Source organism: Fukomys damarensis, unplaced genomic scaffold (genome assembly GCF_012274545.1).
Source record: "Fukomys damarensis isolate Sample0158 unplaced genomic scaffold, DMR_v1.0_HiC HiC_scaffold_7, whole genome shotgun sequence".
Lineage (NCBI taxonomy): Eukaryota > Metazoa > Chordata > Mammalia > Rodentia > Bathyergidae > Fukomys > Fukomys damarensis.
The window spans coordinates 40,182,365-40,208,802 of NW_022900919.1; the positions used below are offsets into that span (position 1 = coordinate 40,182,365).

The following is a 26,438-nucleotide window of genomic DNA, read 5'->3' on the forward strand; positions in this document are numbered from 1 at the left end:
GGTCGGGAGCCTGGGATGGCCACTGTGCAGGCTCGAGACCCCTGTCTCCGTCCTTGCTGCAGCCCTTTGCAGCTCAAGGTAGGTGTTGAACTAGAAACGATTTCCTGGTTCTGGGCATCGGCCACGCGGAGCAGACTTTCCGTGCAGTCCCAGGCACTGCCTTCACTGGGGCAGGGACAGCATTGCAGCATAATGGACAGACAGACACCGGCATGGCAGAAGACGGACCGAGTAGTCCTGGCCACGGGACACCTCTGACCCAACACTGGAATGTCGGAGCTTCTTTCCACCACCCTTTCTTCCCTCTGATTTTCTGGGATTCTCGCTGTGCTACTCACTTTGGTCTCCTTGGTTGGACGCCTTTCCCAGCTGAAGTTTGCTGTTCCCTGCAAGTAACAGCTTGCTGCCTTCCAGAAGTTCCTTCGGAAACGGAGGCGCAGAATGATGGGAAAGGAATGTGGGGAAACCAGATTGCCCGATTTTAGGTGGAATTTTCAATGCGAAGGACTCTCCATCTCTGGCCTGTGGGAGAAGTGTCTGGTCCCCAGGTTAGAAGACCTTGTATCTGATCACCGAGAAACAGTCACCTTAAAGGAAGGCTATTTTCTTAGGTACAAAATATTTTTTAAATCAAACCTCAGACTGTAACATTTTAAACATTTTAAGGCTCTGACAAACAGCTGTACGCTGAGTTCCAGTGTGATATGAAGGGTCTCTTTATTGTGCCCCTGCTGGGAAAGGTTGTGTTGGCCAAAGTGCTCACTCCGCAAAGGCCTCAGGGAGTTTAGCTCCTTCATGTTAATTAGCAAGAACAGAGCCCAGCGTGGTGAAGGCTTTGGGATGAGAAAGTCGGGTTCCTGTCTGGGCACCACATCTCACCTGAGTGACTTCAGAGCTTGGAGCTGGAGTCCTCATTCTTAACACAGATTCCTGAGAGCAGAAAGGAGACGTCCAAGCCCAAAGACAGTAGCTAATGCAGATCGCATCACCAGAAAATGGTAGCATAGGCTATGATGAAGGGGCTCTGGGTGGACCCTGTGATTGCACCCTCCCTGGGAGGGTGGAGCTGCCTGTGAGCTTTTGCAGTGAGCGGTGATGGGGAGCAGCCTTGGGATCCTTCTGGTCATAAAACCACCACTGTATGAATTACTTCTGAACTCCTGAATTTGATTCAAACATCAAATCTGCCCTAAACCTGCTTGGATTTGCAGTAGTCAGTTTATGGATTTGAAATTATTGATTTATCTGTCGAGTGTCTTTTGAGATTCCCTTAGTGCTTATAAAAGTGCCTTTTCAAGTGAATTCATAGCTGATGCGACACCGTCGGTTTAATTATGGTTGGTTGTAAAACTACTGTTCCTGAGATGCCAACATAATCCCATTTGATGTTGTTCTGGGAGGCTGAAGGAGGAACTGAGTCTTGGAGTTAATTTTTCACTGGGCGGCTGTGACTCAAAGTGAGCTGTGAGCAGTCAGGTGTCTCCGGGCTAAGTAAGGGCTGGTTAGCAGTGAGGGCCTCCGGCCCCACCCAACCGGATGAGGACCCTGCACGATCTGAGACCCGCAGCTGCAGAAGCCCCGCCTGCCTCTCCGTGCGCATTGCTGTTTCTCAGTGTTTGTCTGAGGAAAACAAGATTTCTTATGAGCTACTACTACATAGTAAAGTTTTTCTCTGGTGTGAACAAACTATAATAGTACATAAGATCCTAATGAGATAATTGACAATGTGAAATAGGAAGAAAAGGGCTAAAGGTGTAGGGAAAGTGGGAAGGGTAGGGGAAAAGTAATAAGGGAAAGAAAAAATAGGAGAAAATGAAAAAAGGGAACTAAAATGTTTGTAAATGGGGAGGGGAGGAGGGAGTGAAGGGAGGGCAGGAACAAGGGGAAAAAATGATAACCAACATCTGTCATGTAAAGGTAGCAGATCCCAGTGATGAATGTAACTGTATTGTATACCTAAAATGTACCAATATGCTTAATGAGGAAAAAAAAAGTTTTTAAAAAAGACGATTTTAGTCTTTAGGCTGTCACCCCTGTCTTTCAGTCTCTTGCCAAAAGTGTATCCAAAAACTTCATTGATTCATTTACAAATCCTTCTATTTTTCAGTACTGGGGATTGAGCCCAAGACCTTCACACTGAGCTACAGCCCAGCCCTTTTTCATTTTTTATTTGAAAGCTCAGTCTTACTAATTTAATAAGTTGCCCAGGCCAGACTCAAACTCGTGATCCTCTCGCCACAGCCTCCCAGAGTGCTGGGATTACAGGTGTCTACCACCACATCTGGCTCATATCAGTCTTTCTGAGGCATACAACAGTGGTCTAAGTAAGTCAAATACATGCCAGTAATTATTAATGAAGTCCAAAATAATGAATGAGGTCAAAATTATTTTTATTTTTATTTTTTGAGCTTTTGTACCAGATGTCAGTATCCACAGGAGGGATATAATACAGTAAGTTCCTGGTTTATGAACGTTCGAGTTTTGACCTTTCATAGACACATTAGAAACATTCACATTCGGGGAGGCAAACAAATTGCAGAAGAGCGGTGCCTCAGTTCACAAACTTGATTCTTTCCTTGATTCTGATCACAAACTGAATTAAATTGTAGCTGATGTGTGTGCCTGATGTTGTCGCAGTTGTGTTGCTGTGTGCTTACTGTACAATGCGATAATGCACAGTAGCACCGTGCAATCCAGGAGTTAGTGTGTCTGTGTGTGTTTGCATTTTTTATGCCTTAGATTGTATATTTGTGTCGCAGGTGTATAAGATCTAAGAACATTCTCCTGGAACGGAACTTGGTCGTAAGTCAGGGACTTGCTATAATATACATCTGTTAGCAATATTAGAGGTAGAGAAAGTTTTAAGGCATTTTGTTTAAAATCAACTTTTTTGAGGCATAATTTTCACACAACAAAATGAAATAAATGTGTATGCATTATAATCTGTACATTTCATTGTAATTAAATTACACCTCAATGAAAGCTGATTTTTTAAAAATCTGTGGAGGATTACCATGGTCTACTGCCTTTATTAGAGCTTTGTCTTTATAGTTAAGCTACTGAATTTAATGTCTGGGCACCAGAAACCCTGAAGAGTTTTAGAAGAAGAGGGGCTAAAATGAAAAACAAAGACAAAAACCAGTTTTGCTTTGCAGGGTCTCCTACAGTGTCCTCCTCCTCCGTCTGATCAGATCTGCCCCTTACCCAGCAGACACTGCCAGAGTCACAATGCTCTCCTCCAGCGACTTTGCAGCTGCATCCTGGGAGCTCATGGTCCGAGTTGACCACCCGAATGCAGAGCAACAGCGGGACGTCACCCTTAGGGTGTCCGGGGACCTGCATGTGGGCGGCGTGATGCTCAAACTGGTGGAAGAGATCAGTAAGTTGGCTTTACCTGGTGGTTCCTCTCCATCGCATCCCTACTTCCTGGCTCATCAGCCCACCTGATCACAGGTTTCTCTGCTCATCCACCTCCCTGTGCCCAGGAAGAAGGTGCCTCCTCGTTGACCCCCTGTCTCTCCCAGGAAGAAGAGGCACAATAGGGAGCCCTGCAGGAGCCTAAAGCTAACCCTTAACCACCTTTGTACAGCTGAGTCTTTGGGGGCCATAGGACACCTCCCAGTAGGTATCAGCTGTACTTCCATGAGGACAGTACCCACTCCACTGGTGACATCGAAAGTAACTTTAGGTGATGGCATTAGACGAATGTGGAGAATCTCTGCTAATACTTGGCTGCTTGGAGATAAGTCAGCTTGGCGCCAAGGTATCTAATTACACTTATTCACCACGGGCTGCTACACCTCATAAAAAGGAGCAGACGTCACATCAGACAACACCACATTACTATTGACCTAGAATACAATAACTTTGTGTTTTCTTTGTGCTTATGTTCCCTTTTTAAGCCTTTTATATGCTAGCTTTTCATTTACACTAATGAGATGATGTCTTTTTTAGGTAACACTTAGCTGAAATATAAAATACGTAGGTAAAGTGCATTTCTAAGGGCATACGTCCACTGATTTAAGTCGTGTAACCATCACCTAGATCAAGATAGACCTTTACCTATTTCCCCACCCAGACCCCATACCTGACCTCTCCCAGTTGTTACTACACAGGGTAACCACTATCCTAGATGCTAACACCAAGAATAATTTGGATAGTTGTTGAGTTGCATATAAAAGGAATTATATAGGGTATACTGTAATAGATCTTCTTTTACTCAACATTATGTCTGTGAGATTTATTCATATTGTTGCATGTAGTTTTAGTTCATGTTTTCATTGTTGTATAATATGACAACATTCTGTGCATAATATGTGTGAATCTACCACAGTTTATTCATTTATGTTGCTTTGTTTTGTTTTATTTTGTTTTTTGAGGCAGGGCCTTGCTACATAGTTCAGGCTGGCTTTGAACTCCCTAAATGTCCTAAACTGGCTTGAGTTCACAGCAATCATCTTACATCAGCCTCCTGAGTGCTGGGATTGCAGGCTTAGTTACTTTTCTTATTAGTGGGACAAAATACTCGATGCCCAAAGTTAAAGGAGAGAAGGCTTATTTCAGCTTACAGTTTGTAGAGGTTTCACTCCATAGTTGGCTGGCTCCAAGGCAGGGTGGCATGGCAGAGGGTCATAAAAGGTCACCAGCCTTTTGAGGGGTGCCACCCAGAACTATGCTGATTTCAGTCAGTGGACTAATTTAGTACCACACACCCTTAATCCCAGTATCACGTGCCCTGGATCCAGCCAGTTCCAAAAAGCCCCATGTACAAGAGCATGAGGCTTTGGAGGGATATCTAGACACAAGCTGTAACCACCCTCTTCAGTGTCAGTGCTTCAGAACTGGGATCCTGGTGATGCTTCCAGGAGAGTGAGGGTTGTGAAGTGAAATGTCACCTTCCAGCCTCTTCTGTCCGCATTTCCAGGGGCTGTGAAAGCTCCCTGAGGATCCTGTGGTACAAGGGTGCATTTGTATGAGAGGAATAAGACTGATTTTTAAAAACCAAATGCTTTGGACCTTCCCAGAAAGCCAACAACACAGGGGTTTTAGGACAAAGCGTTTAGCATTCATCCTGAACAGGAAGTTCAGGCTTCTGTTCCTTCCACCGTACTTCAATGTGCATGGAGGTAGAGTTCCGGTGTCTTCTCCCTGCCCCACCTGGGAGACTCCAGAGAGACGCCAAGGACTGAGTCCTGTACTGTAAAGAGGTGCAGAGCTAAGGATCAGCTGTTGATTTCGGGTTTCGTACACAAGGAAGTGGACTCCAGGCACTTCCGCTGGGTTGGCTCTGTCGCTTTACCTAACTGTGTTTCCAATGTTTGCAGACATCGCCCAAGACTGGTCGGATTTCGCTCTGTGGTGGGAGCAGAAGCATTGCTGGCTTCTGAAAACCCACTGGACCCTGGACAAATGTGGGGTGCAGGCCGACGCCAGGCTTCTCTTCACCCCTCAGCACAAGACGCTGCGCCTCCGCCTGCCCAACCTGAAGACGGTGCGGCTGCGCGTCAGCTTCTCCGCAGTGGTGTTCAGAGCTGTCAGCGACATCTGCAGAGCCCTGAGTGAGTCCCGAAGCCCGAAGCCCGGGCCCTTTTGACTCTCAGCTCCAGAATCAGAGAAGAACGCTGCTTCACGCGGCCTGGTGCCCCTGGTGAGGGAGCACCGCTTGCCTAGCAGCTATAAGCCCAGTCCGTATCCCACAGACTTGGGATCACATTTCCACCCAGCCTGAAGCAATTTCAAAAGGCATTTGTAAACAGAAGGGCAAACCATTAAGGCTGCCCCAAAATTCATGTCCCCACACTATACTCAAACCATTATTACATTAAAGACCAAGGGGGAGAGAGTTGTGTTTCATCCTTTATCATTGTAAGAGCTGGTGCTTTTGAGATGGTGCTGTTGTGGTGTCTTAACAGCTTCGTTAACACCTGGTTCAGTAAATAACTGTCCACAAGTCACTTGTGAGTGGAAGATGAATTATTTCTGGATAGGTGTCCCTAAGTAGAACAGAGAGATAAGGCTGACCATTTCTTCTTTATGGTATTCCACAAAGGTAGGGAGCTTTGTGCTGTGAAGGTCTTGATGATATTTTGTTGCATTTTGCGGTCCTGGGATTGAATCCAGGGTGCTCTACCTTTGAGCTACACCATTTTTAATTTTTACTTTGAGACAGGGCTTTCCCAGGCTGGTCTCAAACTTGAGATCCTCCTGGCTCAGCCTCTCAAGCAGCTGGAATTACAGGTATGTGCCGCCATATTGGACTGAAAGCTAATATTTTTGTCTGGGCATGGTGGTGCATGCTTATAATCCCAGCACTGCTCAAGAGCATCACTGAGAGTTCGTGGCCAGTGTGGACTACATAGTGAGCCCAAGGCCAGCCTGAATTACAGAATGAGACTCTGTCTCAACCCCCCCAAAAATAAAAGTTAATATTTTATATTTTTTGAAAGAATATAGATATCTTCTTTGGTACCAAAGCCAAAAATAAGCATTTGAATCCAGAATAGGTACTGTATATATCGGTGAGTAATCTATTCCATCTATTAAATTGTAAAGCACTTGATTCACTCGCTTGTAAGTTATTTATGGAACCTACTAAGTGGCAAGTAGTGTGACAAGTTCTGGGCAGAAATTGTTGAAAAAGATCACTGAAGCCTCCCCCCTCTTGGAGGTTACACTCTAGCACGCAGAGATAGATAATAGCCAATACATGTAAGAAGTAAGAAAAGGATAAAGGATATAGAAAGAGAAGGAAGCGGGTAGTAGGAGCAGGGTTGAGAATCCCAGTGTTGGACAGTGAGAGGGGATAACATGAAATAGGGCCAGGGCAGAAAGCAGGTCTCGGCAGGTCTGTGTTCCTCCGTCCTGCGGTGCCTGGCAACACACAAGCTGTCTGTCAGGTGACCATTGAGCGAGCAGTGAATGGACACTTCCATTCCAGAGCATCACCGCCAGTAGGACCCTGGTGCAGGGCCCAAGGACATACACAATCCGGCTTTGTTTTCAGTTTGAAGACAAAGTTAATGATTAAGTAAAATAGTGCTTCCCACACAGGGCAGCAGACTGGAAGTTCACATCATAGCCGAGGCCAAGAACTTGAGGTTTCAAATAAATGGCAGCAGTCCGATGTCCTCTTCCCTGCGTGTATCTTCATGATCATCTTAAGGCTCCACCTCGCATTTCTTTTTTGAGACAGAATCTCACTCTATAATTCAGGCTGTCTTTGAACTCACTATGTAGCGCACACAGGCTGGCCTTGAACTCATGATGATCCTCCTGCCTTAGCCTCCAAAGTCCTGGATTACAGGCATGTACCACCACACCCACTTCACTTAGGGTTTCTTCTACTTCTTCTCCTCCTCCTCCTCCTCCTCCTCCTCCTCCTTCTTCTTCTTTCTTCTTTCTTCTTTCTTCTTCTTTCTTCTTCTTCTTCGTTTTTTGAGACAGGGTCTCACTGTATAGTTGAGACTGACCTGGAACTCACTTTGCAGTCCAGGCTGGTCTCGAACTCATAGCAATCCTGCCTCAGCCTCCCAACTGCTGGGGTTATAGGCATGCAGCACCACGCCAGGCTCACTTGGGGTTTCTAACATGGATTTTTACATCTGTCTGGTTGAATTAAGTCACAGTTGTTGTTCAGTCACTTTTTAATCACCAAGACATGGAATGGGGGTTGGGAAGTGAAACAGAACAGCAGGCTGCCAACCAGGTCACACCCTGAGCAGCTAGAGACTCAGAGACAGTGAACACCCAGCCTCGGAGTGGTACCTCCCCCTTGGAGAAGGTGCTTGTGCACCACTGGGGGCCACTACTGGGGAGCATGAGTCCCCTGACCTTGTGGACTGTTGTGTGGCCCCGGCCAGGCACCAGAGCGAGCCCTCAAGCAGAAGACCAATGTCCTTGAAGCTCCTGAAGTCGTGCACTGAAACTGGAGGGCCAAGAAGAGGTGCAGGGTTGGGAATGTCATCCCAGGCAGCAGGGTGAGGGAGAAAGGCGATCAGGCCTGCGGGCCACAGAAGAGGGAGGCCAGTCCTAGGAGGTGGTCACAAAAAGGAGAAAGAGGGAGGAGAGGCGGAGGGAAAGGAGAAGAACTAGAAATTGTGCTAGACTGAATCTCCCTCCACTACTCTTCCCCAGAAAGGATGATGCACTCTAGTTTTGTTTTCCTCCCAGGAATTTCCTGGGACTTCTCATCAAATGAACAAAATACTTCTCTCTGAAGGAATTTTCTCTTTACTTTTTTTTTTTTTAACTTTACTGAAATACATCTGGTATTTTATTCTTTTAGATATTAGAAGATCAGAAGAACTTTCCTTGTTAAAGCCTTCTTGTGACTATTTTAAGAAGAAAAAAAAGAAAGACAAAAGCAATAAGGAGCCTGTAATTGAAGATATTCTGAACCTAGAGAGCTCTCCAACAAGTTTGGGTTCGCCGGGTAAGAGCTGTTCTTTTAATTTTGTTTTGTTTTGTTTTGTTTTTTGTTTTTTTGTTGTTTTTTGAGACAGGGTCTCACTATATAGTTGAGACTGACCTGGAACTCACTATGTAGCCCAGGTTGGTCTCAAACTCACAGCAATCCTCCTGCCTCAGCCTCCCAAGTGCTGGGATTACAGGCATGCACCGCCATGCCTGTCTTGTTCTTTTAATTTGTAAGTGTAGATGAAAACCAAAGAGGAAAATACCTCTTTCTCTTTCCCCTCCCTCTCTCTCCTCTCTCTCTCTCTCTTTCTCCTCTCTATCTCTCTCAAAAGAGGAATAAAATTGCAGGGCTGATGAGATGAGATGATGTCCAGTAAATATTAGAAATAACAAAAATTTATTTCAGCTTTTTCCTCGATAGATATCCTTAATAACTCATTATTATAATTGCATATCTTAAGTTGCTGGAGAATGCGAAGTTTTGGTACAACTGCCCATGAGTTGGGAATCAAGGAGCGAGTGATGGTTAGACAGAGATGAGTTGGGGCCACTCAAAGTGTTTCTCTCTCCCTGACTCTCTGTGTGATTCTCTCCTGAATTCGATTTATTAGGGCGGTAAGAGTTCTGAAGAGATGTCATTCCCTTCTTTTAATTCCACAGTAACCAGGTCTCTAGCTGTGTACCACTGTGAGGGTTTCCTTGCATACTATATTCCTATGCAGAGCATAAGAGGCCTATTTGTATTGTATGTCAACCTGCGTCATATGGTCAAGTTGCTGGGTTCTTAAAATTGGCAAGTTCTTTTTTTTTCTTTTTGGTACTGGGGATCGAACTTGGGTCCTAGTGCTTGCAAGGCAGGCAGCGGAACCACTGAGCTAAATCCCCAGCCCTAGTTTTGCCATTTCTTTAAGGGATTGTCTGACATCCTTACATCCTTAATAGATTTGTTCTGCAAGTTTTCATTTTTTCTAATACTGTCAAGACCTCTGCTAAAATAAGAGAACATCCAATTATTAGGAAAAAACTGGTCTTCTACATCTGTCTGTGTTGATTTTTGGAAGCCTTTACATCTTTGAGTTCCTAGGAGCCGAATATACAGTCCTTTACCTGCGTTCAGCTCATCTCTCTACCATGACAAATTCTATGATAAATGGCACTGGCACTTTGACAAATTTCATTTTTAGTGCATTCCTCCCCCGAGTCTCAGGGTAGCGCATGTCTTCCCTGGCCTTTTAGGAAGTGCTGGCTTATACAGCAAGACCATGACTCCCACCTATGACCCCATCAACGGGACTCCGGTGTCGTCCACCATGACGTGGTTCGGTGACAGCTCCTTGGCGGGGCAAAGCTGCAGCCTCCTCGCCTCCAGCCAACCCCCCCAGCCCCCAGAAGCACTGGCTGATATGTTCCAGCCTCGGTCCCTGGTGGAGAAAGCCAAGCTTAACGCAGGGTAAGCATGGGGCTCCGCTGTGCTTCTCTCCAGACGGTGGGGTGGCCTTAGCAAGAGAGAGGTCACAGAGAGGGGAGGTTTTACGTTGAATGGCCTGGAGACTGGGCTGCATTGGCAAAAGCTGCGCTGACATCGACAGCAAGAAGGGTCACTTCAGCCCCTTTACAGGCATGACAGAACAACAGGTGAATTGGGAGAACTCAGTGGCTTACTGTGGGCGAATGTAATTCCCTGCTGCTGCGGGTGTGTGAAGTGTTCTGTGGGCATAGAGCCGTTTGTAAGAGGTGGGCCCCTGTGAGCCCTTCAGCGCAGTCTCAAGTGGTCCAGCCAGCTGTTCGTGCTGTCTTTGGAGAACCCGGCCCCTTGCCATGAAGGAGCAAGTCCTGGACCTCAGTTTGAAATGGCTTCAGAAAGTCACCCGAATCACTTCTCACGCCTCACTTGCTCTCCATTGAAGTCCACCTTGTGAGCGGCATTCAGCTCTCTAACAGTCCTGGCCCCAGGGATGTCTGGGTCCCCACTGTGCCCCGGACAACCTCCCTCCTCCTGTCCCTTCTCCACCTCCTAACCCTCCCCCGGGCCATCTCTGCTGCCCATTCTCTCCTTGTCCCTTAAGACCCAGCCATGTGCCTCTCTCTCTGTATCAGGTGTCTCCAAAGCTGGTCTCTTCCCTGCAGTTCCTAGCTAGCCTTGGGCTTGCCTGGGTGTTACGAGGTTGCTCTGTCCTGAGGCTCTCTGTGTGGACAGTCCCCACCTGGGACATCCCTGAACAAGGCCTGAGAGGGTGAACCCCAGCCTCACCCTTAGCCTCTACTCCTCACCATTACCGAGTTGTTGTTTTTTTTTAATTAATTTTATTGGTACGTTTTAGGTATACAATATAATGACATTCATCAACGGAAGTTTGCACCTTTACATAATCCTTCTTGATTCTTATTTTTCTCCCTTGCCCTGCCCTCCCTACAACCCCTCCACCCCTCGCCCAATTTTATTTTCCAACTCTAAAATTCCACTGACCCTAGCCACATGTGACTATCGACATTTAAACTTGGACTTAAATTAATTGAAATTAAAATGTGGCATTAACCACATACAGATATCCGATAAGATTGGTGCAGTGGAGAGGCTGTGCGGGAAGTCATGGGCACAGATCCTCTAATGCCGCTCAGCTTCGAATTCCCCCGTAAGGCCCACACTGGGCCTGACCGTTGCATTTGATTCAGTTCTTTTTTTGTTTGTTTTTTGGTACCGGGGATCGAACTCGGGTCCTCGTGCTTGCAAGGCAGGCAGCGGAACCTCTGAGCTAAATCCCCGGCCCTGATTCCGTTCTTATCCAATTCAGTTTGCTCCTTCAGCCTATATCAGAAGCAGTATGTATCAAATGATGTGTGTAACTGACTTGCTTTAAACCCATACTGCTGTTTTCCAGTTGGCTGGATTCGTCGCGCTCCCTCAAGGAACAAGGCATCCAGGAGGACGAGCAGCTGCTGCTACGATTTAAATACTACAGTTTCTTTGACTTGAATCCGAAAGTAAGCTTTTCCCCTTTTCTTTCCCAGTCTTTTTGAGTGTGAAGTGCAAAACTGAGTCCCTGCCTTATCAGAATTAGGATCCGCATTGATTCTCTAGACCTGCGGCCGGTGGGCGAGGCCGCTGTCCCTGAACTGGGTGGGGGGGGGTGGCGCTGCTGTCTGCGTTCAGGGGAGGAAGAGGGAGGGGAGCCGCTCCCAGCCCGAGTCCTCAGAGTCCTCAGCGCTTGGGGAAGGAAAAGACTTTGCTGGCCAGGGGTGAGGTCAGGTTCACAGCCAAGAGAGTGCACCGCGCCTCCCGCACTGCTAAGAAATCTTTGAGAAAAAGGGAGGATCTGTGCAAAGTCCCCAGCTGGCCAACAGCTCCATTTCCAGTGCACATCTGCAGCCTGAAGTTTATTGGGATAAAGAAAGATGGGGAGCAAATACTGCAAGCTTCTGCCCTTGCCTCGCCCCGCTAGCCGTGCTGTGGCGCTGCATGTCCGCCCAGAGATGGCCCAGCGTGGAGTACAGAGTGCCGGCCCTCGGGGTAACCAGGGAGCAGTTTCAGTGTTTGGCGACAATGGATAGTGCTGCTGTGCACATTCATGTACATATTTGTTTTTTATTGTAGTAAAGTACACATACGTAAACTTCGAGATCTTAATCCTTTAATTCAGTGGCACTGAGTACATTTACTGTGCTGTACAACTGTTATCACTATCCATTTCCAAAACCTTTTCATCGTCCTAAACAGAAATTGTTTGTCCATTACACAGTAAATCCCCCTCCTCACCTCCTTCCAGCCCCGATAAACTCTATTCTATTTCCTGTCTATGTGAGTTGATTTATTCCAGGTAGTTCATGTAAGTGAAGTTATACAGTATTGGTCCCTTTTATCTCTGATGTATTTCACTTGGTAAAAGGGCCTGGAGGACTCATGTTGTATCATGTATCAGGAATTCTTTTCTTTTTGGTACCGGGGATGGAATTCAGGCCCTTTGGCTTGCCAGGCAGGCAGGCCGCAGAACCACTGAGCCAAATCCCCGGCCCCTATCAGGACTTCTTATTCCCTTAAGGCTGAATTATATTCTATCATGTGCATAGATATATCACTGTATCACCTCTTTTTTATTGGTTTGGTGTTTGGCTTTTGGCTTTTGGAGCCTTGAACTCACACGAGGTGCTCCTCTGCTCCGGCCTCCTCCTGCATGCAGGAGTTATAAGTGTGTGTCACCACGCCCAGCTACGCATCACCTTTCATCTCCTCAGCCGTGGACATTTGGGTGCTCACACGTCGGGGCTATTGGACATAATGCTGCCACGAGCATTGCTGTAGGAGGGATCTGTTAGAATCCCCGATTTCCATTTTCTTGGGTATACAATACATATAGGAGCGGAATCCCTGGATCATATTCCAAGTTTATCTCTCCAAAAACTGCTAATCACTTTTCTTTGGAGGTTGCACCATTTCACATCCAACAGTGCACAGGCGTCTCATTTTCCACGCCCTCACCAGCACTGGTTGTTATCGGTGTTTTAGATCAGAACCAACCTGGTATCTCACTGTGGTTACATAAATATTTTTGGATGGTGTGATTTTTTGTTCTGAATTTTTTGTTCCTCAACTAACTAGGCATTTTCAACACAGCATCCAGCATTGAATTCTTTCTTTCCTTACTGATATAAAGCATTACCTTTAATAATAATTATGTGTGTGTGTGTGTGTGTAGCCCTGTTTCCAGGTATTGTTTTATTACTTTCTCCACTGTATTCTGATACCATGCTAGTGTAATACCTGTAGCTTTATAATATGCTTTGATGATTGTGAGGACAACTGTTACTATATAGGGGAAATGAAGGTAATTCTCAAACCTGTTAGATATCCAAAGCACGAGTTCATGTTCTCTAAAATCAAAGAATGAATTCTAGAAACAATGAAGGTTAAGAGTAGGAAAAATTTATTGAGAGAAAGAAAGCTTCTAAGAGAGACAGAAGGGGGACTGGAAAATGGGTTCCTGCCAGACTGCTTCTCAACGGTGTTTTATAGGACAAAGCCAAGAGGTGAGGTGGGTTCGAGGTGGGACAAAACTATAGTCAACTTAGTAAGATTACAAGTACAGTTCCTTATGTAACACTGATCCAATGAGAAATCACAAGGTGGACAAAACTGGTCAACCATTAAGGTTATGACAAGTGTAGTCACTTGGGTAATATTAATGAGATGGAGATCCAGTGGGGAAGCAAGTCCTGTAGCAAGTGTACAGGATTTTTGGTCAGGGATGGTCCCTGGAAGGGGTAGGTGAGCTCTTGGTCCCCCACCCAGATGAGTGATACCTATTTAGAGTATCAGTCACTGCTGTTCCTCCTTAGGGGAAGCACTGGGTGTTGTAGTTTCTCTTTTACAATGCTGGCTTTCAGTGAGCTGCATCCCCAGGCCCAGTGAATGTGTCTTTGACTGTCCTCGGTGTTGGCTCCTGGAAGGCTGGCCCTAACTGCCCATAAGAAATCTAATTAACTTACCTAACTTCAATGCTACTCCCAACATTGTTCTCTTTCAAATTTTTCTTGGCAGGTTTTGAACAGTATCTCTTCCGCGTTACCTTGAAAATCAGCATGAAGTTCTGTTTAAATATCTATCAGATTTTGCCTGGGATTACACTGTCCTTGCAGATCCCTTCTCTTTATACTACTTATCATTTTAAAGCATTTTTACTGTCTGGTTTCACTGCCAAAGAAATGTGGTAAAGAGAGGGAAAATAATGGAATAGAAAGTGGGTCAGTGTGACCCCTCGAAGAAGCTCTGGAAAATATTCATGAAAAGGAAGGGCTGAACTCAGAAATAAAGCAAGCTGTGGCGATAGACAAGTCGAGGTGTTGCTCCCAGTTACCTGAACTAAGCGCAGTACATCCCCTTCTCAGAAAATGGCCTTGGGAATCCAGAAGTTTTGAACTGTGGACTATAAATACACCCCCATATTCATGCACACACATGCACATGTTTCTTTCTCCAGTACGATGCTGTCAGAATAAACCAGCTCTACGAACAAGCCAGGTGGGCTATTCTCTTAGAAGAAATCGACTGCACAGAGGAAGAAATGTTGATCTTTGCAGCACTCCAGGTATGGGGACTTAAGTACTTTTCGTCTGCAAGGTCATGCTGCTGAATGTTTCATTTCCTTTGCATTTTTTTCCCCTTTGATAAAATAAATGAAAAAGATATGCGTAGATTTAAATTTAAAATATTCTTCACAATTCATACATGTGTGCATGCTGTTTGAAGCATCTGTCTTCCCAGCCTGATTTCTTCCCTACCACAACCCTGACCACTGATGGGAAAGGACCAAGTCGAACCTGACCTTCCCTAAGGACAGAGGGGTGGGTCAGACTCAAAGGTCGTTTTCCCTGTGCAGGTGGGAAACCTCCTTTTGGAGGATGTTCATTATCCCAAGGAAATTATCTTCAGAGAAGAGGGAGTAGTTAATGGCTTTGTGTGTGTTTATAATTATTTCTGAAATCCGTGTTTTCACCTAGTATCACATCAGCAAGCTGTCACTGTCCACTGAATCTCAGAATTTTACGAATGAGTCTGAGGTTGATGAAGTTGAAGCTGCACTTTCTAATTTAGAAGTGACTCTCGAAGGTGGAAAATCAGACAGCACTTTGGTACGGACTTTTCTGTTAACTCGGGATCATGGCTTTGTTCCGACTGATGAACAATTCCAGGGGAACATTTTCAAATGAGAAATAAGAAAATATTTCATCTGATTTTGTACAGTATGAGCAGGCTCTTGTAAAATATGAATGTGTGACGAGCTTCAATTTAACAAGAACTGGCTAGCTGTTCTCAGGTTACCTCTGCAAGGGACTGACTAAGATATTTTTGCATCATGACTAATGATAGTGCTTTTTGTATTGTACTTCTTCCTGGGAATAAGTTGGCTTGGTGTGAGGGAAGGACTGCTGGGAAGGCCACTTCCTACATAGAACATGGACTTGGTCCCTTAGGTCTGGAAAAAAGCACTGTCTATGCAGCAGCAGCTGTGAGAGGAGAGAAAATGCTTTGCAGATGGTCTTATTATCTGTTTAGCCGATCGAGATCAGTGGAAGTGAAGGCCCTTTTTTTTTTTTTTTTTTTTTTTTTTTTTTTTTTTTTTTTTTTTTTTCTTGGCTTTTTGAGACAGAGTCTCACTATGTAGTTGAAACTGACCTGGAACTCACAATGTAGCCCAGGCCAGTTTCAAACTCACAGCAATCCTCCTGCCTCAGCCTTCCGAGTACTGGAATTACAGGCGTGCTCCACCTCACCCAGCTGTGAAGGCCTTTTTCTAGAGTACTGTCCAACATTCCTAAACCCTTTTAATTTCAAGAAATAAAGTTTTAAAGCCCTCCAGTAAAACATAAAGAAACAATTTTTAACTGTTTTTTTGGTGCCGGGGATCAAACTTGGGACTTTGCGCTTGGTGAATGAAGCAGGTGGCAGAACCACTGAGCTAACTCCCCGGCCCCAAAACGTAAAGGAACAAATTGACTTCTTTGCTCCTGATCCATGAAGTGTGGCAGAATCCTGTTTGATTCCTTCATCGGGTGCCACCTTTTTGTTTAACTTCTTCAATCATGGGGGTAATTATTAGCTTAATCGTGTTGAATTAAAGAGGTAGATCCATTGTAACTGGATCTAAATAGTAGTAGTAATGGATAAGAATGAGTCACTATGTTCCTAAACATCTCACCGAGTGTTCTCTTATCTTTCATTAACCACCTGAAAATAAGAACAAATAGTTGCTACAAACTAAATGCAAAGGTCCTGCAGATTGCAGAACCCTATTTGTAGGAGGCGTGAGCCCCAGGAAGTTGGAGGTTTTTTGTTTTCTTTTGTTTTGGTTTGGTTTTTTTGGTCTGTTTTTTCCAATGAATAAGTAATAGGAAAATGATCCTTCTTAGGATAAGGTGAGAAATTCCCCCCTCCTCCTCCCATATTTTTATGTGACTCTAAACAATAGGCCTCTCAGTATGAAAACAGCACCAACATACGCTGCAGAATGAACTTTGAACAGGTGCCTCTTGAAAGTTTAGTCAGTGACCTAGATGGAGCCAAAGTTGCCAATTTTAATAGAAAAATCCAAGCGATTTTTTTGTATGTACAAGTAATCGTTTCAAATACAAATTTTTAACTGGAATGGCAAGTATGGGGAATGGTGAGCAATTTTTTAAAATCTTTCTTTTTTTACATTTTTTTGCCATATGTGACGCATACAGACAAAATCAAACATATTTAAAGGTACAGATGAACAAATGAGTGCTAAATTCTCACCTAAATCAGGACATAGAATTTCACCAGCCATCCCTCCTGCTGTTCCCCATCCCACTGCCAGCCCTCCCTAACATAGCCCTGCAACAAATGATTTTTAAATTTTCTTTCATTTGAATAATTTGGATTTAAATAACTACATGTTGCAAGTGCTACCATCTTGCCCGCCACCAGTTAGAGTATCAATACGACCTAGGAATTTCCTGCTTCTGAAATATTATGTTTTTCCTTAGGAGGACATTACTGATATCCCTAAACTTGCCGATAATCTCAAATTATTTAGGTAAGTAACCTTTAAGGGGAAAGGGAGTGCCTCATAGCAACCTCTTGCGAGAGAGTGAGGAGAATGAATTGTGCACCCTCTGGGCAGGTGTGTGGTTCAGGGTGAGAGAGCCTGGGCTTTGGTGTCAGAGGACAGGCTGAGTTGCAAAACCAGCGCAAAAAATGAGCAGGGCGGCCTTGAGTGGTGTTTTTATGCTTCTTAGCCTCACCTTTGTGATCTAATACATGGGAATAACTTCATCATCTGATTTTGTACAATATGAGCAGGCTCTTGGAAAATATGAATGTGTGACGAGCTTCAATTTAACAAGAACTGGCTAGCTGTTCTCAGGTTACCTCTGCAAGGGACTGACTATAAGATATTTTTGCATCATGACTAAAGGTAGTGCTTTTTGTATTGTACTTCTTGGGTTTGCTGGAGGGATGAGATAAGATGATGCCTATGAAATGCTTACCGTGATTCTTGGCTCATAATATGTGCTCAGTAAATGGTGATACAAACATGACCAAAGTTGCAATAAAGAACTTAATGGGGCTTTCCCAGTGTGGCAGGAGCTGCCTCTCCTTCAGCAAATATTCCTTGCTCTTAACACCCACTCCCCAAAAAAAGGATTTAATGGACTGGGGGCATAGTTCAGTGGTGGTGCAGCCGCCTGCCTTGGAAGTGCAAGGTCCTGAGTTCGATCCCAGGTACCAAAAAAATAATAATAGTAAAGAACTCATACCAGACTGGAGTTCCCTAGGACGGGCTACCTGGGAGGCTCAGGTCTCTGACACCATTTGAAGGCTCTTCCAGTGGTGTAAGAATTGCCTGTCTAGAACTTGGATCCTGAGAGAGAGTAGTCAACTTGTTTATCTACTTTCACCTGCTTAAGTGCTGGTTGATCTGAAACTATAAAGAGCCTTTTGTTTGGTTCTGTTTTCCTGGAAAGAAAGGGACTGTGTTGAGATGAAAGGAATAAGGGCCTTTGAAGTCCTATCAGTTACTTATATCACTTAATGGTTTGTTGACTTTTCTTAACAAACCAACACTTCCCTGGGGCAGCTGATTTAAAAGAAATGCAGATTGTTTTTGATAATGCGGGATGCTAAGAACCACTCAGAAAGACAAGACAATGAGTCAGGCATAAATCAGAAACATGGATCCAAAGTAACAATATTTGTCGCTGGGTTTGTACAGGATTTTTAATATGACGGTAGGGTGTAATCTCAAATACAGTAATAAGGTCATTAATTTAACTTTTGTGGCGCAAACACTGCAACTATAATTGGCTCATCTTGTTACAGTCAAAGCTACAGACAAATAGTAACAACTTGAAGCTATGGCTTCACCATTATAAAATGTTCCTAATTGCTCTACAAAGAAATTGGGCTGTCATAGTCTCTGCACAGAGGCTCTTCAAAGACCAAGTCATGGCAGTGCCCTTCCGGTAGATGTCTGAGATGTTTCCATGAAGGAGCTGAGATGTGGGTGTTAACCCCAGCGTGCTGGTCATTTTTGCTGCCCAGTGGCTTTTGGTGTGACTCTAAGTTGAGAGGGAAGGAACGAAAGTCAGGGGGGATGGAGGAAAAGGAAATTGGAAGAGTAGAGTTCCCTTTCCTCATCAGCATGAAAAATGGACTCATCCTTTGGTTTTTAATTTTGTTTTTTTTTTTGCAGTGAAGCTCTTCATCTTTTTCTAAATAAAATCTATTGAATCTACTATCTAAATAATGGGCTTCACTTTCCAGGAACATGGCATCAGATCAGTGCAACCCTAATACTTCTATAAGTACCTGGGTGTGCTGGGTAAAAATGAGAGAACTGTAATGTGGATTGATCACCAAGTGAAACAGAAATCTCAACTTTTAGGAAGTTGGCTCTACAAGTAAAGTCTCAACCACACAAAGAGACATAGGGCACAGACACAGGCTCTGCGGCTCGGGGCGGGTATTTCCATTTCTGTGTGGAGGTAGGAAATTAAAGCTTTCTGGCCCATGTAAAGCAGTAAACCACACTGAAGTGCCTGCCTAAAGGTAGAAACTGGCAAGGAGGCCAGTTTAGGGTTTAGCAGGAAACAAAAAGCCTACCCATCTTCCAGGAAAAGTAGGAAGGACATTTTATCCTAGAGTTGGGTTCTGTGGGGAAATTAAAAATCTTTCTTGAGAAATCAAGAGCCAAGGGTTACTCTGTGCTTGGATATAGACAGAAACTTAAATGTCTTATGTGACTAGGGAATCCTGAAACAGTGAAAGAGAAACTGGCCCAGGACTACAAAGCCTGTGAAGGCCTACCAATTGTGCACAGTTGAAAAAAATCTTAGAGAGAAATATTCACAACCAGGCAGGCATGGGCTTTCTGCAGAAAACAGTAAGCGCCTGAAAAGTGAGCTTCCGATAAAAATTATAACTGTGTGAGTTCGTGGACCCCCCCCTACAGGACACAGGCCCAGCATGCAAGAGAAGAGTCAATAATTACAGGAAGCTGGGATTTGGCTGAGTGGTTCTACCTCCTGCCTCACGAGCGTAAGGTCCAGAATTCAATCCCTGGTACCAAAACAATAATAATCACAGGAAACAGAACAATCTGAAGAAACCATAAGATCAGTATGTTTAGAATGATTAAATTTTAAAATCATAATAAAGAAAAACAGGCAATGCTGAAAGGGATCGAAGTCTTTTTATATCATTGCGCAGGTTTGATGATGTGTGTACTGACACAGTGGTACAATTTACACATGATTCACTCCGCACATGTTAGGGGCAGATGCCCACCGAGTCTGAAAGATGCGCCATGCCAAGGTAGGAAATGGACCCTGAGTTAAACCTGCTGACACTGTCTCTCTGAGCCTCAGACCGTCTCTAGCAAACTCCCTTTCAGTTCTGATGAGTAAAGTCTTCTGAAAAATGAAGTCCAGCTCACTAGCAGGGGACTTAAAGTCTCACCCTGGGCTCCCTCTCATCATCTTGCTATTTTTTTTTCTTAGAACGGGGTCTCACTGCGTAGTCCAGACTCAGGCAGCCTCAGATTCTGGATCCTCCTGCCTCAGCTTCCCATGCACTGAGACATATTTGGCTATCTTGCTATTCTGATCACCATCTTTACCCATGTGTGAGAAAGCTGCAACCACAGAAAGTACCCTCTCCCCCATTTCCGTCACTTGGCACAGTGCCATTTAATAACCACTTGAAACCCTGTGTGGTCAGGCCAGGGATTTAGCTACGTGGTTCCATTGCCTGCCTCACAAGTGCAAGGACCCGAGTTCAATCCCCGGTAACAAATCAAAACAAAACAAAAACCGAAGCCCTGTATGGTGCACAGCCATAACCTATAACCCTAACCCTCCAGGAGGCTGAGGCAGGAGGATCATGAGTTCAAGTACAGCCTGTGAAATGCAGCCACTTAGACCCTCTCTCAAAATTTAAAGACCAAATAAATAGAATGGGCTTGGGAATTATCTCCGGGCAAAGGCCCTACATTCAGCCCTCCAGCAGTGCTTGTGTGTGGGTGTGTGTATTCACACTCCGTGCACACATACACACAAACTGACTCACCTTGAGCTTTCCATGGACGATCCCCACCTTCTCTCCTTGCCCTGCGGGTACATTTCCGTCACCCTTTATTCTCAGTTTAACTGAACCAGTCTTAGACTCCCCACGCCCCACAGCCTCGCCACTTGACTTGCCGGACTCTAGGGCATTTATTATTTCGTGTTTCCCTCTGAGGAATCCAGACAGCCTGGCTCTTCAGGAAAACACCCACTCGCCGTCTGTCCCACACACTCCAGCTTCTACTAACTTACAAGCTCAGTTTATGTGCACAGTTGTTTTTCTCAATCTTGGAAATCTTAACTCTCTATGATGTTCTTCCAATTTATTTCATAATTTTCATGTAATATTCTCCTGAAACACCTTGGAAGTTTGTTTATTTTAATATGAGTGTCTTCCCCCTTATCTCTGTGCTAAGGGTAGCACATTTCAAGCTCAGGACAGACTAGTGCTAAAATACCAGATGTGCCCAGACTTCTGCAGGGTCCTTAGCCAGGCTCACTCTCCTTGTGTTCTTGGGAGCAGAAGTCCCCTTCCCAGTGTGAATACCCTGATCCATCCCTGTTTGTTTGTTTTTTGTTGGTGGTGGTGGTTTGGGGTTTTTTGGTTTGGTTTTTGTTTTTTGTTTTTGTTTTTGTTTTTTTTGCTTTGTTTTGGTTTTTTTGCTTTGGTTTTTTTGAGACAGGGTCTCACTATGTAGTTGAGAATGACCTGGAACTCACTTTGTAGCCCAGGCTGGTCTTGAACTCATAGCGATCCTCCTGCCTCAGCCTCCCAAGTGCTGGGATTGCAGGCGTGTGCCACCACGCCCAGCTCTGGGTTTTTTAATTTTATTCTTGTTTTTGAGATAGGGTCTTGTTATGCACTTCTGGCTGGCCTCGAACTCACTTATGTAGCCCAGGCTAGCCTCAAAATCACAGAGATCCGCCTGCCTCAGCCTCTGGAGTGCCTAGCTAGCTCATGTGCTCCTTTCTCTCCCTGTCTGTGTACTCTTTCCTAACATCACTCACACTTCCTGTTTTGAATAATGCAAACTTGAGACCTGATGTCAGCACTCACACCCATGTCTACATCAGGACACAAAGTTTCTGGCCCTGTAGTCACCTCTGTTGTATAGTTACCCCCACAAATTTCTTTTTTTTTCTGGTACCCAGATTGAACTCAGGATCTTGCTCTTGTGAGGCGGGTGTGGTGCCACTGAGATGAATCCCTGGCTCCCCCAATCTGTTTTAATAACCGTAGAGTCACTAGAGTTGAGCTACAGATTCCATGAGGCTTCCGTGGCTCCTTAGGAATTTTCCCCTAAGGCTTCAGAGGAAGCTGCAGAAAAGATTTCCCTGTCTGTTAACTGGAAGTTTGTGCTGTGCTGTTTGTGTCAGCAGCTTCTTCTCGGGCCCAGGAAATACACTTGGGATTCAGATGCTGTCAGAGTCACGTAGGCTTCCCACACAGAGCAAAGGAATCCATGGGGCACTTCAGCTATGCCAGGCACTGGGATGAGCACATCACCCGCATGACCTCCTTCCGTCCTCAAGCTGTATCTGAGTTCAAGACTGCTACTGTCCCTTCCACGGAGCGGTGGCCGCAAGGCCCGGGCAGGCAGAAGGGCAGAGCCAGCTCGTGCACCAGAAAGTCGAACCCCTGAGCCTGTGTGTTAACTTCTGCCTCGTGTAGCAACAGCTGGTACACATCTGAGCCTGGCTTTTAGACCCAAGCTAGTAGGCTGCGGTGTAGTTCAGTGGTAGAGTGCTCAGCAGCTCAGAGACCTGGGTTGATCCCACCCCCAAAAAGAAATGATTTAGAAATTTTTCAAATTGTTATCAAAAATACAAAAAATATGTTGTCCACAGGGCCCCTAAAGCACCCTGAATGACTCAAAATTTGCATTGTGCTCTGCAGTTCTGGGTGGTGGTTTAAATGCTTAATGTCCTTTATTTGCAGGCCCAAGAAGCTGATACTAAAAGCTTTCAAACAATACTGGTTCGTCTTTAAAGACACATCTATAGCCTACTTTAAAAATAAGGAACTTGAACAAGGAGAACCAGTAGAAAAGCTAAACCTCAGAGGTAAGAGTACCCTACAGTCCTCTCCCCATGACTTATGGCAACTCAGCAAGCAGCACGAGGCAAGGGTCCTGCCAAACCAGGCGAGGGCCACTTCCAGAGGAGCCAGGAGCCTGCGCACTGTGGCTTTCAGTGCAGCTCCTCTTCCTCAGTGTAGGGTGGAACCAACCAGTCACTCATGGGCAGTGGTTTAGTAATCTCACGCCCTTAATCCTAACATCACACAGTAGATTCACCCACCTGTGACCCCCTGAAGCTTGCGGGGGGACATCTAAACCCAAACCATAACAGATCTTGAGCTTTCTGAATTCAGAAACAGTTTTGCCTGGGCTGGGGTGTGTCTCGGTGGTAGAGTGAGTACTTAGTATTACCCCGACAAAGAAAACAGAGCCAAGAACACTTAGGTTTACTGCAGTGTCTTGTTAGTTCCTATTCTGATTTCTGAAAGTGACTGTGGGTGCACTGCATTGGGGGACCATCTATTATTGAAACATTTAACCAGGGTACTCAGTTCCCTCATCACAGTGGCCGGCAGAGAAGGATCACTGCTCTAATCTCTTTAAAGTTCATTTTCAGGGGGGCCGGAGATTTAGTTCAGTGGTTCTGCCACCTGCCTTGCAAATGTAAGGCAGTTCGATCCCCGGGACCAAAAAAATAAATAAAGTTCATTTTCAGAATTCTTCCTGAAAGTTAGGATAGCCAATATCGTCCTGAAAAATGAATTCAGTTGATTTTTTAATTCAAGAAAATCATTTTTCTTTGTCCTTGGTAATTGCCCCTAAGTCTTGTTTAGTTTTCCTTTCATTTCCTCCACTTTTCAGAAGAGAACCAAATTTGAGGGGGTTATATCTTTGTTAAAGTCTATTTTAGATGTGTCCTTGATAGATGATTCCTCAGAAGCATCTTGACCTGCCTTCTGTCCTTCAGGCTGTGAAGTTGTACCAGACGTGAATGTAGCAGGGAGAAAATTTGGAATCAAGTTACTAATCCCTATTGCTGATGGCATGAATGAAGTGTATCTGAGATGTGACCATGTAAGTAGATTACCAAAGCCATCAACACTTCACCTTTATTAAGCTTATGAGCAAGAATAAACCTATTCTGTTGAAAACACTGTTAGTCAAAAATGTGCTGAATACAACTAACCTGAAAACATCCCTGCTTATCCTGCCTTAAACAGGCTCAGAACATTTATGTTAACCTAGAGGTGGTCAAAATCATCTAACAAAAGCCTACTTTATAATAAAGCGTTAAAAGTCTTGTAGGGGGTTAGGGATGTAGCTCCACATTACAGCACCTGCCTGGTAAGCTCGAGACACTGAGTTAGATTCCCAGTACCAAAAAGAAGTCTTGTATAGTTTATTGAACACTGTACTGAAAGTGACCAAAAGAATGATTGTATATGGGTATTTTTTGGTACCATAGTAAAGTTTAAAAATCATAAGTCAAAGCATGATAAACCAGGGACCATCATGCATTTTCTCAAATTAGAGCACTGTTGTGTCAGTCAGCTATTGCTGTGTAACAAATAGTCACAGTGTAATTAAAAACATAATGACAATTACTTTCTGAAAGATCTGCAGGTTGAATGAGGGATCTGATATTTCTCACTGGTGTAGGTTGATTAGATCTGCTTTGAGCCACAGGCCTGATCTCTTTGCCGCAGGTTGAGCTGATTTTCTTCCTTCCAGGCCTCAAGCTGCCTGCAGAAAGCTCTTGTCATAGTGATAGAAGTATGAGAAGGCATTGGGCCACAAGTGTGGCCTCCTGAAACTTAAGCTTGAGCTTCACCCACACACCATCGGCCAAAGCAAATCATGAGTGTGGGTGGAAATGAAGGGGTAGAAATTGTACTCTGTCTCAGGGACAGCAGGCTGTAAAATTGCATGGCAGTATATGGATACCAAGAGACTAAAGATTGATGCCAGGAATTCAGTGTGCCACCCAACTGCTACTCTGAGAAATTCTGTTCAGCAGCCAACTTCAGCCTCTGGGCAACATCCCTGTTCTCTGTCTGAAGTCAGAAATGAGTACAGATAGCTAGGTGTAATGATGGGCACCTGTATCCCCGGGATTCTGGGAGGCTGAGGCAAGAGGATCAGTGTTCCAGCCCAGCCTGGGCCTCTTAGTGACTTAATGAGACCCTGTCTCAAAATACAAAAGCGCTAGTGATCAAAGCTGGTTTCCTGTCCCCAACCCCTTAGCATCTAAACACTGAGCACAGCTCCCTAAAGCTATTGTTGGCTGTCACATCACAGTTAGCAGCCACTGAGAATTTGTGCCACTTGCATCTTTCCTTGCTGGCAAGGTGACGGCTTTGCGTTTTGGAGCCCTGGCCCAGCTGTGTTTGGGACCAGATGGCTTTGAGCTCTGATATTTCTCAGCCTCTGGCATTCTTTGCAGGAGAATCAGTATGCCCGGTGGATGGCTGCCTGCATCTTGGCGTCAAAGGGCAAAACCATGGCAGACAGCTCCTACCAGCCTGAGGTCCTCAACATCCTTTCATTTCTGAGGATGAAAAACCGGAACTCATCATCTGATGTGGCTTCCAGTCTCGAAAGCATGGACATGAACCCAGAGTGTTTTGTGTCTCCTCGGTGTGCGAAAAAGCACAAGTCTAAACAGGTACTGCTATCTGCATGGGGGCATAGAAATAAAAGAAGGAAGAATTTGATTAAAGCATTTGATTAAAGGCTTTAGCATGAAAAACTGATGACTGGGTATTGGTACTATAAAACTACAGTTACTCTTGTTAGAGGTGATGGTGCTGCTGCCTGAACGTGGGCATGGTCCCAGATTGAGCATAATTATGAATAAAATTTGGTGTGATAGCGAAGGCCTGAAATCCCATTACTCAGGAGGCTGAAGCAGGAAGATCACTGTGAGTTCAAGACCAGTCTGGGCTGCATAGTGAATTAAGGCCAGCATGAACCACATAGCGAAAGCCTGCCTCAATAAATAAGTAAATAAATGTATTTAGTTCCTACAAACTAAAATTACGGTTCCCTAAAAGTGGGTTCAATGTCGGACAGATGATTTTATTGAAGTAGAACGAGTATTCATGTACACTCCACGGACCTGAGAGAGAAACCCAGAGCTCTTCCATCCGCGTGAGCGTTCCACGCGTGTGCATTGGCCGACTTCGACCTTCCCTCTCCTCAGTGATTTTTCATGTCTTCTAGAAAAAGAGAGAAGGAGAAAGAGAGAGAGAGACTGAATAAGAGAATGTGTTGTCTTTAGGGAACTGCAGTCGGGCTGCAGTCATCATCCTCACTGGGGATCCGGGGTTAACTGGATGGGTACAAATCATCGTGAACGTTGAGGCGAGTTTGGTGTCTCCTGTTTCTGCTCAGCTGGCAGCCCGGGTCCTGGAAGCCCACCAGAACGTGGCCCAGATGTCCCTTATCGAAGCCAAGCTGCGGTTCATTCAGGCCTGGCAGTCCCTACCAGAGTTCGGCCTCACCTACTACCTTGTCAGGTGACTGCAACCTTCTCTCCCCTCTGCCACTCCCACTGGAGTCTCATGGCTTTCTGAAAGCCCAGTTTCTTCTCCATCGAGAATGCGAACTCTTCTTATTTTAGAATACTGCCCTTTCTCAAACAGCCCAAACACTTCCCACTGCTCATAGAAACCTTGAAGGCGAGCTGCTCCAATGCCAGCACCTCCTGAGCAGCTAAATGTGCACGAGGAAGTGTTCGACTGTCTAAAGGGGAATTTTTTTCCTTTAGGATAACTACTTAGCAAAAACATTAGGATAACTATTTTAAGAACAATCAGCTACAGGGCCGGGGATTTAGCTCAGTGGTCCGGTGGCCTGCCTTGCAAGCACAAGGACCGGAGTTCAATCCCCAGTACCAAAAAAAAAAAAAAAAAAAAAAAA

At 44.9% G+C, this 26,438-nt stretch overlaps 2 protein-coding genes across 3 annotated transcripts in view; one reads left to right on the forward strand and one right to left on the reverse strand.

Annotated features, from left to right (window-relative positions):
• Positions 1 to 191, reverse strand: part of LOC117285186 — an 11,165-nt gene extending 10,974 nt beyond the window's left edge. Inside the window, exon 1 of the mRNA XM_033761016.1 lies at positions 40 to 191. Within this exon, the coding sequence (XP_033616907.1) occupies positions 40 to 191 (152 nt within the window). The remainder of the gene's footprint in view (positions 1 to 39) is intronic.
• Fermt1 (fermitin family member 1) overlaps positions 12 to 26,438 on the forward strand; it is a 36,577-nt gene continuing 10,150 nt past the window's right edge. Inside the window, exons 1-13 of one of the 2 annotated variants that reach the window (XM_010607502.2) lie at positions 12 to 611; positions 3,156 to 3,379; positions 5,325 to 5,558; positions 8,285 to 8,431; positions 9,652 to 9,865; positions 11,295 to 11,397; positions 14,388 to 14,495; positions 14,908 to 15,039; positions 16,918 to 16,967; positions 22,436 to 22,560; positions 23,485 to 23,591; positions 24,961 to 25,182; positions 25,911 to 26,035. In XM_010607502.2, the coding sequence (XP_010605804.1) occupies positions 442 to 611; positions 3,156 to 3,379; positions 5,325 to 5,558; positions 8,285 to 8,431; positions 9,652 to 9,865; positions 11,295 to 11,397; positions 14,388 to 14,495; positions 14,908 to 15,039; positions 16,918 to 16,967; positions 22,436 to 22,560; positions 23,485 to 23,591; positions 24,961 to 25,182; positions 25,911 to 26,035 (1,961 nt within the window). In that variant the 5' untranslated portion in view covers positions 12 to 441. The remainder of the gene's footprint in view (positions 612 to 3,155; positions 3,380 to 5,324; positions 5,559 to 8,284; positions 8,432 to 9,651; positions 9,866 to 11,294; positions 11,398 to 14,387; positions 14,496 to 14,907; positions 15,040 to 16,917; positions 16,968 to 22,435; positions 22,561 to 23,484; positions 23,592 to 24,960; positions 25,183 to 25,910; positions 26,036 to 26,438) is intronic. The other variant, XM_010607503.3, reaches the window with a different exon arrangement.